This window comes from Saimiri boliviensis, chromosome 16 (genome assembly GCF_048565385.1).
Source record: "Saimiri boliviensis isolate mSaiBol1 chromosome 16, mSaiBol1.pri, whole genome shotgun sequence".
Taxonomy (NCBI): Eukaryota; Metazoa; Chordata; class Mammalia; order Primates; family Cebidae; genus Saimiri; species Saimiri boliviensis.
In genome coordinates this window covers 73769653-73785840 of record NC_133464.1, presented here as the reverse complement: position 1 = coordinate 73785840, position 16188 = coordinate 73769653, and the positions used below count along the sequence as shown (strand labels likewise).

At 32.3% G+C, this 16188-nt stretch overlaps 1 protein-coding gene across 17 annotated transcripts in view; it reads left to right on the top strand.

Moving 5' to 3' along the window:
• The window catches only part of NBEA (neurobeachin), a 702569-nt gene that overhangs the window by 328616 nt on the left and 357765 nt on the right, over positions 1-16188 (top strand). For all 17 annotated transcript variants that reach the window (XM_074387836.1, XM_074387843.1, XM_074387839.1 and 14 more), the window contains one exon: positions 5866-5927. In XM_074387836.1, coding sequence (XP_074243937.1) covers positions 5866-5927 — 62 coding nt within the window. The remainder of the gene's footprint in view (positions 1-5865; positions 5928-16188) is intronic.

The following is a 16188-nucleotide window of genomic DNA, read 5'->3' as shown; positions in this document are numbered from 1 at the left end:
CGAAATGGCTGTTGTGCAGATAGAGATGTATAAGTATTACAGGGGTCTAAAAGACACTCTTTATGGCAATGCCCTGTGTCTTAGAATGCTTCACAATATCATGGGGAAAGTGTGTAGAACAGAATTTTGAAGAATACATCACTGAAACTAATGCAAATCAAGCATCGTGGACCTACAAAATTCCTTTCCACATCTATAGTTGTTCAACATTTGTTACTGAAATGAAACTATTTCAATGCCATTCAGCTGTACTAATTTGGGGATTTTTAAAAGTTGGGAATAGGCTGGGCCTGGTGGCTCATGCCTGTAATCCCAGCACTTTGAGAGGCCCAGGTGGGTGGGTTGGTTGAGCTCAGGAGCTTAGATCAGTTTGGGTAACATGACGAAACCCCGTCTGCACCAAAATTAACAAAAATTAGCTGCTCTTCTCCAGCCTGGGTGACAGAGCAAGATTTTGTCTCCAAAACAAAAAGATTAACAATTATTAGAAGATTGATTAAAAACTAGTTAATTCTGGGCATAGTTGATTTTTAAAATTCAGATTGTCAGTATAGTCATGTCTATTGAATGGAAAATAAATTGGTATCTTTTATTGTAAGGAGAAATCTTGTCTGGAATGAAACTCATCACTTTTCCTTGTGCAAACTTGCTTCTTCATTTGCTTTTCTTATCTCTGTTAAAGTTATCATCATCACACTCTGATGATTTCTTTACTCTGCCCAAAAATAGTTGTTAAAATAGTTGTCTAAAATATTTTGTCTCACTCCAGAATGCCTTTCAAATCTATCTCTACTTTCATTGCCACCATCTTGAGCACAAGCTTTCATTCTTGTAACTATTAGTGACTAATTTCTTCCTATATTGCTGACAGTAAGTGGTCTTTCCGAAACAGAGCTGATTCTTTCTGCGCCGTGCTTAAAATCCTGTGGTGTCTCCCTGGTGATGACAAGATAGTATGCCGTGTATGGCTCTGCTTCCTGTCTTCATTTTCATTCACTTCCTTTCATCCTTCACACCCTGCAGTATAACATTCCAACTCCACTTTGCTGACTATTGCTGCTCCTTTATATCTCAAACATTTCTGTCACCTGGAATGACCTTCCCTTTTTTCCCTTTTTTGCTTAGATAGGCTGGGCAGTATCCAACTCAAATGTCACATTCCCCATAACTTCTCCTAGACACAGTTGCTTACTACCCTTCCTGTGCTTCTCACACTGCATTCTCTATGAACTTGCTAGGATTCTCTATCATGATTATTTGCTTACATTACCTGCCCTACATCCCACTTAGTACCTGCCATGGTGTAAGGCACATTAGACAATGTGCTTGGTAAATGCTTTTGAATGAATTGGGATCTTATTCTAAAAAATGATGTTCTTATTTTTTCTCAAAATCTTATTTTGTTTTCCACAGTTGATAGTGAATGATGATTTATAGATTTATTGATTCAAGTAATATTTATTGATAATATATTGAAAGTATTTAGTCTGTCAGTCTCCTCTCTTGGATCCTTACTTAAAGAAAACTTTGACCTTTAAAAGATGGGTTCAATATAAGAGCATGGTTTCTTGCTTGTCACTAGAACATGTAATATTAATCTCTCACCATGAGGAACATTCTGCAAGAGATGGAATTTTTGAACAGTATTTTAAAGCTTTAGGGCTCTTTTAACTGGATGTTCAATTCAACAGGTGTAAAAAGTTAGACCCACAGATTGACTCAAAAGAGTCTGTTTTTTATTAAAACAGTATTTTTGTACCTTTTAGTAGTAGTGTTTGTGTTAAAGATAGCATTGTCCCAAAGTCCAAGTTTCTCACTTTACACTCATTTTGGGATTTCTTATCTGGTTTCTTATTTATGGCAGTTTTTTCTTTTGTTTTGTTTTTTATTGCAGAGGGAGTGTCGTTCTGAAAGAAGAAATTAACTTCCTACCCCTAGTAGATGTGACCCCAAAAGAACTGCCACTTTTTTTAGATAATGGTTTATTCAACTCTGTTTTATTTACTGCCTGCATCTGTACCACCTCAAGTTAGTCCATCTATATCTTCTCAGTTATTTGGATCTTAGCCATTCAGTGAGCCTATTTCCTCTTTCAACAATATAGTTCATAATATATTCAAAAGTTCTTAATGAACAGTTTTCTTACTGTAGAACATCTCCCAAATATACAAGCCTCTTTCCTCATAGGCCCTCACACATTTATTGTCTACATTCCAGGTGTTCATTTTGTACTGGTAAACTGTATGGTTTGCAGTACTGAATCAGTAATTCTGGTTAGAATATTCATTCCAGTGAACATATATATTTTGTGTTGTAAATATTCCGTGACTTTGTCCAGACTCCTAACTATATTTTTGTTGGGGAGGCACATAAATACAGCTCCTTTGGGGGCTACTTCTTATTGAACAAGGCACAGACTGGCATGATAGAATAGGAATGTTAGAAAGAGTCCTTAGTAGAATTTCTCCAATTTTATAATTTGCTTTAAATTATTTATTTAATCTTTCAAAACCGTTTATAATTTTCTTTCAATCTATCTGTGCTTTTTACCCTAGCCCTTCAGTCTCACTTTTAAACACTCTTAAAGTCTATTCATCCATCTCCTAAACTATAAAGGTTTTTTTTCAGATTTTCTGTTTGTTCTCTGTTTCCTGTGTACTTTTTGCTTAAGCTATTGCTTTTTGTCGCCATGTCTGCCTACAATAAGCTACTTTCACGAAGAAAACTGTCAAAATCATCCAACTTTGAATTGACCACTGTGACCCTTCTCATAATCATATATTGCCATCTTATGAATGCCAAACTATTTATATAGCTCTGCATCAAACAGAATGGGCTTTGAGTTAGATGACTTGAATTTGGGTCCCAATGCCGCCACTTACTGGATGACACACCTTTGGCTAGCCACCAAATCTTTTTAATTTTTACGTATCAAATAAGGTAATAATAACTAGTTTAAAGAATTACTAAGAGATTCAAATGAGACAGCATATATATGTTATTTGTAAATGATAAAACTATATATAAATTTTATATAATCTTAATTTGAATTAAAATATGGACACTTGGGAAGGTATAACAGGCATCCCCAAACTTTTTACACAGGGGGCCAGTTCACTGTCCCTCAGACCGTTGGAGGGCCGCCACATACTGTGCTCTCACTGACCACTAATGAAAGAGGTGTCCCTTCCTGAAGTGCAGCGGGGGCGGATAAATGGCCCCACCCGCGGGTTGCAGTTTGGGGATGCCTGGCATAAATAATAACCTATTTATTACTGTAAACTCCTTAGTATTAACACTGTATTTTGCTTGTAAGTGGAGATCTCAAATTAGTTACTTTGATTATGAATTTCCTGCCAAATACAAAAAGGAAACACTCAAATTTTTTGAGACATAACGCTTGTAAAATATTTGTCTTATGCATGTACAACATGGGAGTTATTTATAGTATCAGTCAGTCGTTGTATTTTCATTGTCTTTAGTAAAACATTGAGTTAACTTCCTTTTTTTTTTAATACTTCCAACCAAAGCAATTGTGTAATTTTGAAGATAGATATGTCTTTCAAATTTGCCTCTGATTGTGTTCTCATTGTCAAGTATGGTTTTTCTTTTTTCCTTCTATCCAAAACTAATTAGACAAAACACATTAGTAAAGATGTGAGGTTCTATGGACTTGAAATCACAATGGCCTTTTACACAATACTGAAAGCACTGTTTGCAAATTGCAATTTTGCTATCGTATCAATATTTTGTCTTTCCATGAAGCATTTGTTTATATTTCTCTTATGATGGAATGATAGTATCTGTAAAAACTGTAAGTGTTCTTGTTAAATGGGGTTTTTAAATAAGTTTATTTAAAAATTGGCCTCTGATAAATGAATGTAATTTCATGTTTTTTCTCATTTTACTCCAATTTGTTACATATTTGAAAACTCATACACAGAATGTATGTGAATAATTCTTTTTTTTTTTTTTTTTTGAAACGGAGTTTCGCTCTTGTTACCCAGGCTGGAGTGCAATGGCGCGATCTCGGCTCACCGCAGCCTCCGCCTCCTCGGCTCAGGGAATTCTCCTGCCTCAGCCTCCTGAGTAGCTGGGATTACAGGCACGTGCCACCATGCCCAGCTAATTTTTTTGTATTTTTAGTGGAGACGGGGTTTCACCATGTTGACCAGGATGGTCTCCATCTCTTGACCTCGTGATCTACCCGCCTCGGCCTCCCAAAGTGCTGGGATTACAGGCTTGAGCCACCGCGCCCGGCCAAATAATTCTTTATATCAAAGCGTTATTGTCTAAATTTACATGAGTTTAATTATGATCATTGGCCTTTTACTTTTTTTTCTTTGTCAGAATTCAAATCGTTGAGTAGCCAACAGTTGATAAATGTCCTGTTAATCTTTCTGACTCTCTAGAACGTGAGCATGAGAATTGCTAACAGTTACACCAATTGTCTCTTAAACGAGCTTCTCACATCTGCCTCTTATTTCATTAGTTAACTGTCTACCCAAAGATCTGTTAAGATGGAATACTAGTACCTCTTTATAGCTTGTTATGTTGGTCTGTACAGTAAGGAGATAGGGTCGTTAGCAAAATGGGCACAAAAGGGTATTTATTCACTACCTACAATAAATATACATGCTAGTGTCTAGAAGGCATTAGAGACTGTTTATTGAAATCACCTTAAGAAACAAAAATAACCGGTTTCTCTTTGACTTTCCATTTAGCAACAAATAATGTTAGGACCGTGGGCTTTCTTACTGTATGAGTCTTTTACTAATTACATTTATCATCAGAGGAAGAGAAATGATAGCATTTGTAAAAACTATGAATTGAATCTTCTAGTTACATAGAGATTTTTTTGAAAAAGGAAAGTCTATTTACTTTAATTTTAAAAACAGTGAAAAACTTTAGAACATATTTTTAAATTGCCAAACATCATAATTAGCATACACTCAACATGGTTATTAATACTTGATTATCTCATTCTCTGTGTTGGCACTTCGAAAACTACCTATTAAGATCTGCTCTCTCATCATATACATTGTTATACAGCAGTCATACATGTAATTGGAAAAAGTCTTGATAACTTTTCATCCATACACATAATAAGAATTAATGTTTAAACTGTTTATAAGAAGAATACATTCTTTACCCATAGAATGGGAATAATAATACTATGTCACCGAGTATAATGATCATTGAGACCATGCACGTAAGGCACTGTGCAAATGTGTTAAATATTGCCCAGCACATGGTAAGTGATCAATGAGTAGTAGCCATTATTACATAGACATTATTACATTCAGTTTTTTTTTTCTTTTGGCATCTATTTGGGGAGATGGGAAGCATAACAGTAAAATATTTCATAAGCATTGCTTGATGTGTTAGTCATACATTCTTTTTTATTATTTATAAAATCATTTATTAATTGATAAGCTATGGGAAATACCTATGTGTAGACTAATTTTACCTTTTGGAACAATATTTAGGCAGATCTTCAATGATTGTTCTCTGCTCCGGGGACAACTGTATAACAAATGTAATTGGAGTAATAGCAGCTCTACCTAGTTCATCAATTTCAATAACCTTCCCTACCTTGTTTAAATGTAAAAAAATGCCTCAGCGAAATAAACAACCAAAGCATGAAGTCAGTTTTTTAGTATTTTCACATCATCTTTTATGTCTGAATAATTTTAAGCTGTTGTTAAAAATGTAGGCTAGGTAAACATTTTCATTCAGTTTACCTTAGGAATTCTATTTAAAAGAAAGTTTTTTAAAATAAATTAAAATTATATAATGAATTAACTCAGAATGATGATTTCTACCTTTGTAATTTCATTTTGTTTTAACCTTTCTTTATTGTAGGCCTTGTCTGTATGAAGTCCAGCACATCTGTGGTTGAGCTTGTTATGCTGCTTTGTTCTCAGGTACAAAATCTCATTCACTCAATTACATTACTATATGAGGAATTTTGTGACTGATAATAAAAAGTATGTGCATATATATGTGTATATTTATATATTTTTTAAAACTTCCATTATCCCTTAGATATAGAAAATAATTTATGTTGAGTTATATTAGTATATAGATGATCTTACCGTGTAAATATTGACTTATTCTTTCTCTTCCTTCTTTTACTCTTTTTAGCAGTATTATTCTCCTACCCTTTCATTCTTCCATTGTTTCCTACCATATATATAAAATACATATATATAAACATTGTAATTTAAATTTTGAAATATATTATTAATTACATTGTTTCTTCTCTATATTTGAGATAATGAAAAATAAGTTTTTTCATTTCATACCCAAAGTATATGATACAGCTTATTAGTAAATGGTCTTTGATGTAAGACTTTCCTGCTTTCCCCTTTTTAAGTCGAATTTGTGTATATGTCAGTATAAATTCTAAAAATCTACTTGAGCTGTTTATCTTTAATAGTCAGAATCACAGATAAATGGTAATTGTTGGGTATTGTTTCTTCTTGGCAATTACAGGAAACTAAAAATAAACGTAAACATTTTCTGATTACTTAAATAGGAACCTATTGATCTTTCTTCTCACCAGCTCTATCAAGTCTCCTAGCAATCCTGATTATCCTGATTATCATATTAGTGTTAAATATTTTATAATATCAGACTGAAAAAAGAGCTTGTGTGTGTTTGTAATAAGCAGTTATTACCTTTATTCGTAGTTTCCCCAGTAGATAGAAAGAAACATACATCTAAGCTATTCCTAATTACTGGCCTGAGATTTGCCTAAAGCCACAGCTAATTCGCAAACAACAATATGAATTCAAGTGTTCCTCTAAAACATCAGCAAAACTGAAGAAAACAAACAAACAACTTACCAATTGATTTCCAGTTTTCAGGTTTGCTTTCTTCAAGAATATATTCCTAGGAAAATCATTAGGCCCATTTTCCCCTTTATAGCCAAGAACACTATTGATAAAGAAGAGGTTAAAGAAAATAATATCCCTGGCAGGAGGTCATCTGCAGGGCATTTGAAAATTTTGTCACCTACTGTTGAAGTCCTGAGTTCGAGAGACTATCTGGACCTTTTCGATTCATGATGATACACAGCTCTGTAAAATGCTTTTATGGAAAAATGGCTTAGAATTTCCTCCTTCATAGCCCTGTGTTTCACTGCAGTTCAGAGAAATAAAGAGGAATGTAGCATTAAGATCTAGTGTCTTTGATGGCCTCATCATCTAATCATAGGTTTAACATTACTCATTTGCTGGCTCCAGGAATTCCTGCCATTAAGGGCCCTAGAGATGAAACTTTGCCTCAGATATTGATTGAAAGGAAGAGTGAGAAATTTAAGCTCTCTATGCAGTGCACTTTCTTTCAGTGTTTCAGCAAAGCAATATTGTAAACATGCCTCTCAATCTGATTTTTAAGTTGAATTTTTAAAATAATTCAGTGTTTTTAAATATTTCAAGTGTTTATTTGATTAAATGTACCTTATTTAAGTAACTTAAAAATATATGCTTATTCTTTAAAATAGCTCCCAATTGTTTTTGTTATTTTCTGCTTAACTGAAATATTGCTTTCCACTAAATATTTTAAATGAAACAAATAATCCTCCTTTATTCAGGTGGAAGAAGTTTACCATTTTACTGTGAAATTAAGCTTATAGAACTGTCTTTGTAGATCATTAATTGCTTCATGAATGTTTAAAATCATGCCTTTAGTTGTAAGAACACACATACCAAAAAATGGACATGCCTTCAAAGTTTCTTAAAATAATGTGCTGTTTCTCTATACTACTCAAATTCAAGGTAATTTATATTCTGTTTTCACCCAGGACAACATAGCACTGGTATACCTCTGAAAAGAGAAACAAATGCAGTTAATGCTGCTGTGGAGATTGCTTCGCATGGCTCTCTCCAAAGCAGAGTTCTTCTACAGCCCTTAATGCATCTCTTGTAGAATGAAGCACAGTCCCTGTAGAATTAGCACAGTTCTGTGGGCAGTCTCTGTGCCAATGCTATAGGTAATCCTGATGAATCTTGAAAGCTGCAGAGTTCTGAGTTCTTTTTGTTTTAAGACAGCCCTTTGTAAGTCTTGAAAGCTCCATGTTATTATGATGAGCTTTATGAGTATTAATACTAATAAAAATTCTTCAAAATCTGAATGAATAACTTTGTTACTTTCTTGATATGCTAGATATATATTTTTCTACAGTGAGAAATCCAGCTAAGTTCTTTAATATTGTGATTTAATGCTGGTTAAAATAAGTTAGAATTCTGTAACTAGAATTTTTACTGTATTTATTTGCATAAAATATGCTTTTCTTTTTTCAAATTTAGATAAACCATTGAAAGATAAATTTTTTTGAGAGGCTTAGAGACTAGGCAGCTAAGAATTAAAAAAGGAAAGAAAAATGCAATATTGGGTTTTTTATTGGATTTTGTTTTTCTTTGCTACAATACATTAGATGGCTTTTATTTTTATGCCTCTAATTTTCATTTTGGAAATTTCCTGTTAGCAACTACATATTATTAAGGATATTAGCTTTTATGTCTTATCTGAGCTCCTGAATAAACTTACTGTTGCTAATAGTTTGTGCCCAAAATATGGTCTAAATTTACATGAGATCATATTACAGTGTCTGAAGGTACTTGTCAAGGATAATTCAGTTCATATGGGCAAACTTTTAAACTCCAAGGGATATACCATCTAGTCTACCCCCAGTGTGATTTTACATCTGCATGGAAGATGTATTTAAGTTTTAGGATAAGCTGTTAGTATTATCATTATGATATATTTATCATCACACAAATACCCACAACATTTTTTACTGTATTCTGGATTTTTTTCTGATACAGATCTTATGATACAAATATAATTTAAGAATAAACTATTTAGTCTTCTTCACTTTTAATTTGTATTAAAGTTTGTTAGTAGCATATAAAAAATTGTTTTCTTATCACTTTGAAGTGAAATGAACTAAAGTAAAAAAATCAATATCAAATCAGTGCTCAATTAGGGAATACAATGTCTTATTCTTCTACAGGTTCTTCAGCATATCACAGATCTGATACTATCTTCTATCAGATTTTTAAAAAAGGTTTTACAATTAGATGTGGTTGAAGTGCTTATTCTCTGTGTGTACTTATTTGTTCATTACATTATTTTTACTGTATTGTGCTCTTGATGAATAGCAGATACAGTTTTTAAGTAAACTTCTTTAGGTACTATAATAGTTCCTAATTACTTCCAGATTTTTTTAAGGAAATCTCCCTAAGTTATACTCCAGGAAAAGTGGACTGATGTTATCCTATAGGATTTCTTTAAGTTTTTATAAGTAAAGCTTAGCAGACGTCACATGCATTTTTCTGTGCCTTATCTGTCAATAGAAAACATTTTATACATTGAGAAACTGTACATTTAAAAAATTCTTAGTATTTAAGTGCTTTCTGACTGGAAGCAATGATTAAGCAAATATATGCTTAACAAATCATTTCTATTCTTACTGAAAACCTAAAGATGTATAAGTAATGTAAAGTGATAGGCCTGCAAGTCTTAGTTAGGTATATGTGGATGAGGTCACTAACATGAATTATCTTGTGGTTTGTTTAAATTCACTTTTTTCTAAATACCTCATATACTTAAATATAAAGAATTTTAGTGACTTCACTGATATGATCAAAGCGTTAACCCAGGACTTCTAAAGACAACACTTATGAAAGAACCATAACTAAAGAACAATCTTCTTTTTTTTTTTTTAATGATTTGGCCTTTGAACATTTACATTTTTTATTTTTTTCCAGTTTAATATAGTTTAGTCAAATAGTACAAAGGAGAAAAATATACTTTTCTTCTGCTGAATATAATAAACCTGAGGTTGAGATACAAAGACATAGGTAAGAGAATACAGAAGCTTATTAAAGAATACTGATTATAAATACTCAATATTGAAAGGATTTTTGGTGTGTGTAGTAAGAAGATTAAAAATATAGGAAAACCAGGAATGGATTAGTTGCTTTTTTTCCAGTGCCTTTGAAAATATTATGAAATTCTAATTATCATGATGAAATTATATCACATTTAATTTGGTAGGCAGTTATTTAGTGACTATATATTTTAAGCATTTTAATGGGTTACTAAAGACTTACACATCGTTCCATTTCTCATGAGTGATATCTATGAAACTTGCCAGTTTTGCAGCTGAATTTGAAATCAATAAAAAATTATGATCTGATACTTAAAATTGAATATAAATGAGCAATTACCTTTGGTTCAGTAGATGGATCCTATGTACCAACAATAAGATTGTCATGGAAAGGTTTATTGATATGAACTAAAGATGAGCCCTGAAGGTGGAAGATTTTTCTATTCAGCATAAGCAGAGAAGGAAAATTGGGCTAAAGAAACAACCTGAACTCTGTTTCTTCAGAAATGTGAGGTCTGAGTTTGTTCAGCAGTGTCTAAAATCTTTTGGCTTCCCTGGGCCACATTGGAAGAAGAAGAATTGTCTTGGGCCACACATAAAATACACTAACACTAATGGTAGCTGATGAACTTAAAAAAAAGTCTCATAATATTTTTAAAAAGTTTACGAATTTGTGTTGGGCCGCATTCAAAGCTGTCCTGGGCCAGGGCTACAGGTTAGACTAGCTTGTGTTACATGCTCAAGCCAGTTACCAGCGTCATTTTTAGCACATCAGAAATTAAGTAGCTGTATGTGATTATGGTCAAGGGATAGCAAGAGCAACTTATTTTAGAAAATTGAAAATTGAAAAGACATCATAAATTAAGTAGCAAGACAATATATAATGTGTATTTGTTTACCTAGGTTCTTACCCATTTCCAGGCAATGTATAATCCAGTACCTTCCTTCCTCAAGAGTATTTTTAATATAAAATATTGTAGTGTGTCAATAAGATAGAATTAAGGCTATTAAGAAATGTCTAACTTTTTTAAAAAGTATTGGATAGTTCATGATCATTGACTATAGATTCTTTTAGAAGAGCCACTTTTTCATTTTCTAATATCTAAGAAATCCCTGCCTTTTTCTCTAGATGGCGGGTGATCCCCTCTCTTATCTGTAGTATAGTGTCGTTTCCAAGTTAAAGGGGGCAAATTTGGGCATTTAACTTTTTTTGGAGTGGCTATATTATATAATCTTTCTTGCCATAAACATTTGTAGTATGTCCTAAAGTATAAATAAAAGTTAAATAGGAAGATGAAAATACAGTGAAGCATAAAGATTATAGTCAACTCAGATAATAATAAAAATGTAAAATTATTAGAGAATATGGAGAAAGTTATATACTAAAAATGTGGACACTTTAAAGTAGAAAAAGTATCAATAGAAAATAATTGGAAAATTTCTATTTCATGTATCTTGGGAAGAATCAGTACAGAACACATTACAACAGGAAGACAGACTCTCTCTTTCTGTTATATATTCAATTACTTATAGCATTCCTGGATGAAAATTTAATCAAAGATTTAAAAAGCATATAATTCAAATTGCTTTTGATTATTTCCATGAGGTATTTTATTGTTGGATTCTTTTTTTTTTTTAACCTTAGAGAAGTCAGCAGGTATAAGAAGTTTTGAGTCAGTCTCTTATGTTATAAAGTAATTTTTCTAAGCTACCTGTAATACATACAATAGACATTATATAACACTTGTATATAACAACTTAACACATATCCACTCTAATTCTAGATGTAAAAGTTTATGAATAAACAAAAAGTTCTCACTTCATCTGTTAGAAATGATAAAATAAAAAAAGAGGAACAACAATCTTTTCTTTCTCATGTCTAACTTCTCATAATTCTAATGAAATTGAGGGAAAAAATCAGTAAGCTTAGACCACCTGCAGTATCATTTTTAGGAGTGTTTAATGTCTATGACAGAAGATAAGGAATGTAGAATATTCTGAATCCGTGAATCCCTGACAGTAAGCTCACCTCCTTGACCTAAAACTTCTTTCCATATTTTGCCTCAAAATTCACATTTCCCTTTCTCTATGTTATTTTGGTGTATTTTTTAATCTTTATTTTCCTATATCTACTTTGTATAATAAGTTCTTCAGATAGATTACAAGAACTTTGAAAAATGGTGAAAACTACACACACACACACACACACACATTTCACAGATTTACCTCTAATACACATTCCCTCTTTTGGGGGTAGATTTTGTTTTATGCATATTTCAGTATACCGTGTTTTTATTAACTATCGTGTAATAAGTAGTTTTCTGTATCCTCTTTTTTTGTTCCATTGTACATTTCCTCATGATCATTTTTTCTGTGGTTTTGTTGTTTAAATAATTAGAAACTCACAGGAAGTTGCAAAAATAGCACACGGAGTCCCATGTACCCTTCCCCAAGCTTCCTCCAATAGTAACATCTTATATGTAACTGTAGTAGAGTATCAAAACCAGGAAATTGATATTAGTGTAGTACTGCCAACTAGATGATAGACATTATTCATCATTCTCTATTTTTTACATGTGTTCATTTGTAACTCAATACAATTTTATTCCAAGTATTAGTAAAACCAGCATGGTTGTTCCTGTATCTTCTATCTTCTCAATTATTTCAAACTCTTTTATTTCATGAAGACTTTCTAGATTATTATTATATGGTTCGAATCTCCCCATTATTCCCTTGGCATCTGAGTGCATAAATCTAGATGGTAAATGTAGGTACCTGTTTATATGCATTGATTGGATGCTCTTATATGTGATTAAGGTATGATTTTCTTTATTCACCACATTGCAGTTTCTATTAGAATAAGCTGCATTTCTAGTTTTTCCTTTCCTTATGAGGACTTATATTCAGCCAATGGAGAAAATAGTATTTTATAGTCTCAATATATTTAATTAACATTTATGAAAAGCATGTTAAAGCATACATTGTTTATTTATAACAATCCAAAAGAAAAGACTACTTATGGATGACACAAAACTTTGAAGTCTTTTAAGATGTGAAGCTTTTTATGGATATTACTCATTTCAGTTATGCTACAAATTTACATCATACTAAAGAACGCTTTTCTATTGCCTTCTGTTGTGCTTACCACTGTGTCTTCCACTCCTAGTATAAATATCCAGCACATAGTATATGTAGTTATTAAGGACATATTAAGTTATTTTATGAATAAAAAAATAATAGTAGCTAAGTTAATTTGTTGTTTATATTGTGGTAAAATACATAAAACATAAAATATGCCATGTTTACCATTTTAAGTATACAGTTCAGTGGCATTAATTAAATTCACAATGTTATGCAGCCATCAACACTATAATGTGAAGGTTAGGGAGATCAATTCCCTACACAGTCATATAACTTTTTACTCCCCCAAAACTTAACTACTAATAGCTTAGTACTAGTTACAGGACACCTTACCAATAGCATAAGCAGTCAGTTAACACATGTTTTCTATGTTATTTGTGTTATACACTGTAATCTTACAATAAAAGAAGCTAGAGAAAATAAAATGTTATTAAAATCAAAAGAAAGATAAAATATATTTACATTAAATGGAAGTGGATGATTATGATTATAAAGGTCTCCACCCTCATCATCACATGTGAGGTTGAGGAGGAAGAAGAGGGGTTGTTTTTCTGTTTCAAGGATGGCAGAGGTGGAAGAAAATTCACATATCAGTTCATGAATTCATGCAGTTCATGGATTCATGCAATTCAAAGTTGTGCTGTTCAAGAATCAACTGTATTTCTATGAAAAAATTTTCAATACCCCAAACAAAAACTCTCTACCCATTAAGGAAATAATTATTCACATCCCTCCACCAGCCAGAATGTGCCTCTCATAGATGTTTTAACCAGTGGAATTATACAATAGTTGTTCTATTGTGCCTGGCTTATTTCTTTTAATGTAATGTTTTCAAGGTTTGTCCATGTTGTAACATAAATTAGAACTGCATTACTTTTTATACTAGCATAATATCTCATTTTATGTATAGTACCACATTTGGTTTATCCATCCATCTTTTCATGAACACTTCAGTTGTTTCTACCTTTGAACATTATGATAAATAATGCTACCGTCAACATTGTCATACAAGATCTGTTTGAGTCCCTGTTTTCAATTCTTTTGGGCATATACCCAGGACTGGAATTGCTGGGTCATCTGATAATTCTGTTTAACTTTTTGAGGAGCCACCAAACTCTTTTTCACAGTGCCTTTAAAAAGCATTTTACAGTACTGTGAAGAATGAACTAGGGTTCCAATTTCACATCCTCTCCAGCATTTGTTAAATTTTGTCATTTTAAAAAATTATAGCCATCCTACTGAATATGAAGTGGTATCACATTATGGTTGATTTGCATTTTCTTAATAACTAATGATGTTGAACATCTTTTTGGGCACACACTGGCCATTTGTACAATTTTCTTTTCTTTCCTGGAACAATGTCCATTAAAGTCCTTTGCCTTTCTTTTCTTTTTTTTTTTTTTCTTTTTTCAGACAGAGTCTTGCTCTGTTGCCCAGGCTGGAGTGCAGTGGCATGATCTCGTCTCACTGCAATCTCCACCTCCCAGCTTCAAGCCATTCTCTCTTCCTCAGCCTCTCAAGTAGCTGGGATTACTGCATGCCACCATATCCAGCTAGTTTTTGTATTGTTTATAGAGACAGGGTTTCGTCATGTTAGTCAGGCTGGTCTCAAACTCTTGACCTCAGGTGGTCCACCCACCTTGGCTTCCCAAAGTGCTGAGATTGCAGGCGTGAGCCACTGCACCTGGTCGCCCATTATTTTATTTGTTTTTGTTGTTGTTGAATTTTAGATATTCTTTATATAATCTGGATATTAAACTCGAATTAGATAAATCATGTGCAAACATTTTCTCCCTGTTAATGTGGATTGTCTTTTATTTTCTCAATAGTGTCCTTAGATATACAAAGGTTTTTAATTTTAATAATGTTCTATTTGTTTGTTTTTTATTGTTGTTGTCTATACTTTTGGTATCTGGTTTATGAAACCGTGGCTCAATTTAAGCTCATGCAGATTTGTTCTTATGTCTTCTTATAAGTTTTATAGCTTTATCTATTAAATTTAGGCCTTTCATCCATTTAGAGTTAATTCTTGAATGTTCTATATGGTAAATTCAACTTTAGTCTTTTCCTTTCGGATGTCTGGTTTTCCAGATATATATAATGTTGTATATGGTAGAATCAACTTTAATCTTTTTCTTTTGGATATCTGTTTTCCAGTACCGTTTGCCATAGAGACTGTTCTTTCCCAATTAAGTAGTATTGGCACACTTGTGCCAGTCAATTCAGTATACATACCCAAGGTGATTTTTAATGCAAAAGCTGCTCCTGCACATTTTTTAAAAATTTTAGAGTATTTAAAGTTAAAAAATATCCCTACCTTACCTCATATTCTCACCATCCATGAGTAGTTACTGCTAACCATATACTATGTGCCCTTTCAGACTATTTCTGTAGGTAATCTATTTTTTTCTTGTTATCAGTATAAGAAAAAGTTGGTATTGTAACATTTCTTATAATTACTTTCCATGACTGACACTCTAAATCAGTAATGTCTAATAGAAATATAATGTGAACTCATATAATTTTAAGTCTTCTAATGGCCACATTTAATAAAGTAAAAAATAAACAGATGAGATTATTTAATAATGTATTTTAACTCAACTGTCATTTCAGCATGTAATCAATATCAAAATAATCAATGAGATATTATTGATTATCAGTATATAAATATCAATGAGAATGTATAACATCTATGTTATTGATTATCAGTATGAGATGTTATTGATTATCAATATAAAAAATCAATGGGAATGTAGAACACCTCATTATAATCAATGATTATATATATGTAATTGTTGTATACTATCTTCAAAATCAAATGTATATTTTATAATTAGAATATAGGTCAGTTCATAGTAGCCAGATTTAAAGTACTTATAATAACCATGTATGGCCATATATGTGTGTGTGTGCGTGTATATATATATATATGTATATGTGTGTGTGTGTGTGTGTGTGTGTATATATATATACACATACACACATATATAGGTATACTGTGTGTGTGTGTATGTGTATATAGGTGTGTGTGTGTATATATATATACATGCAGGTATATATATACATACACACAGGTATACTGTGTGTATGTGTGTGTACATATATACACACACACACCTATATACACACACACACACCTATATATA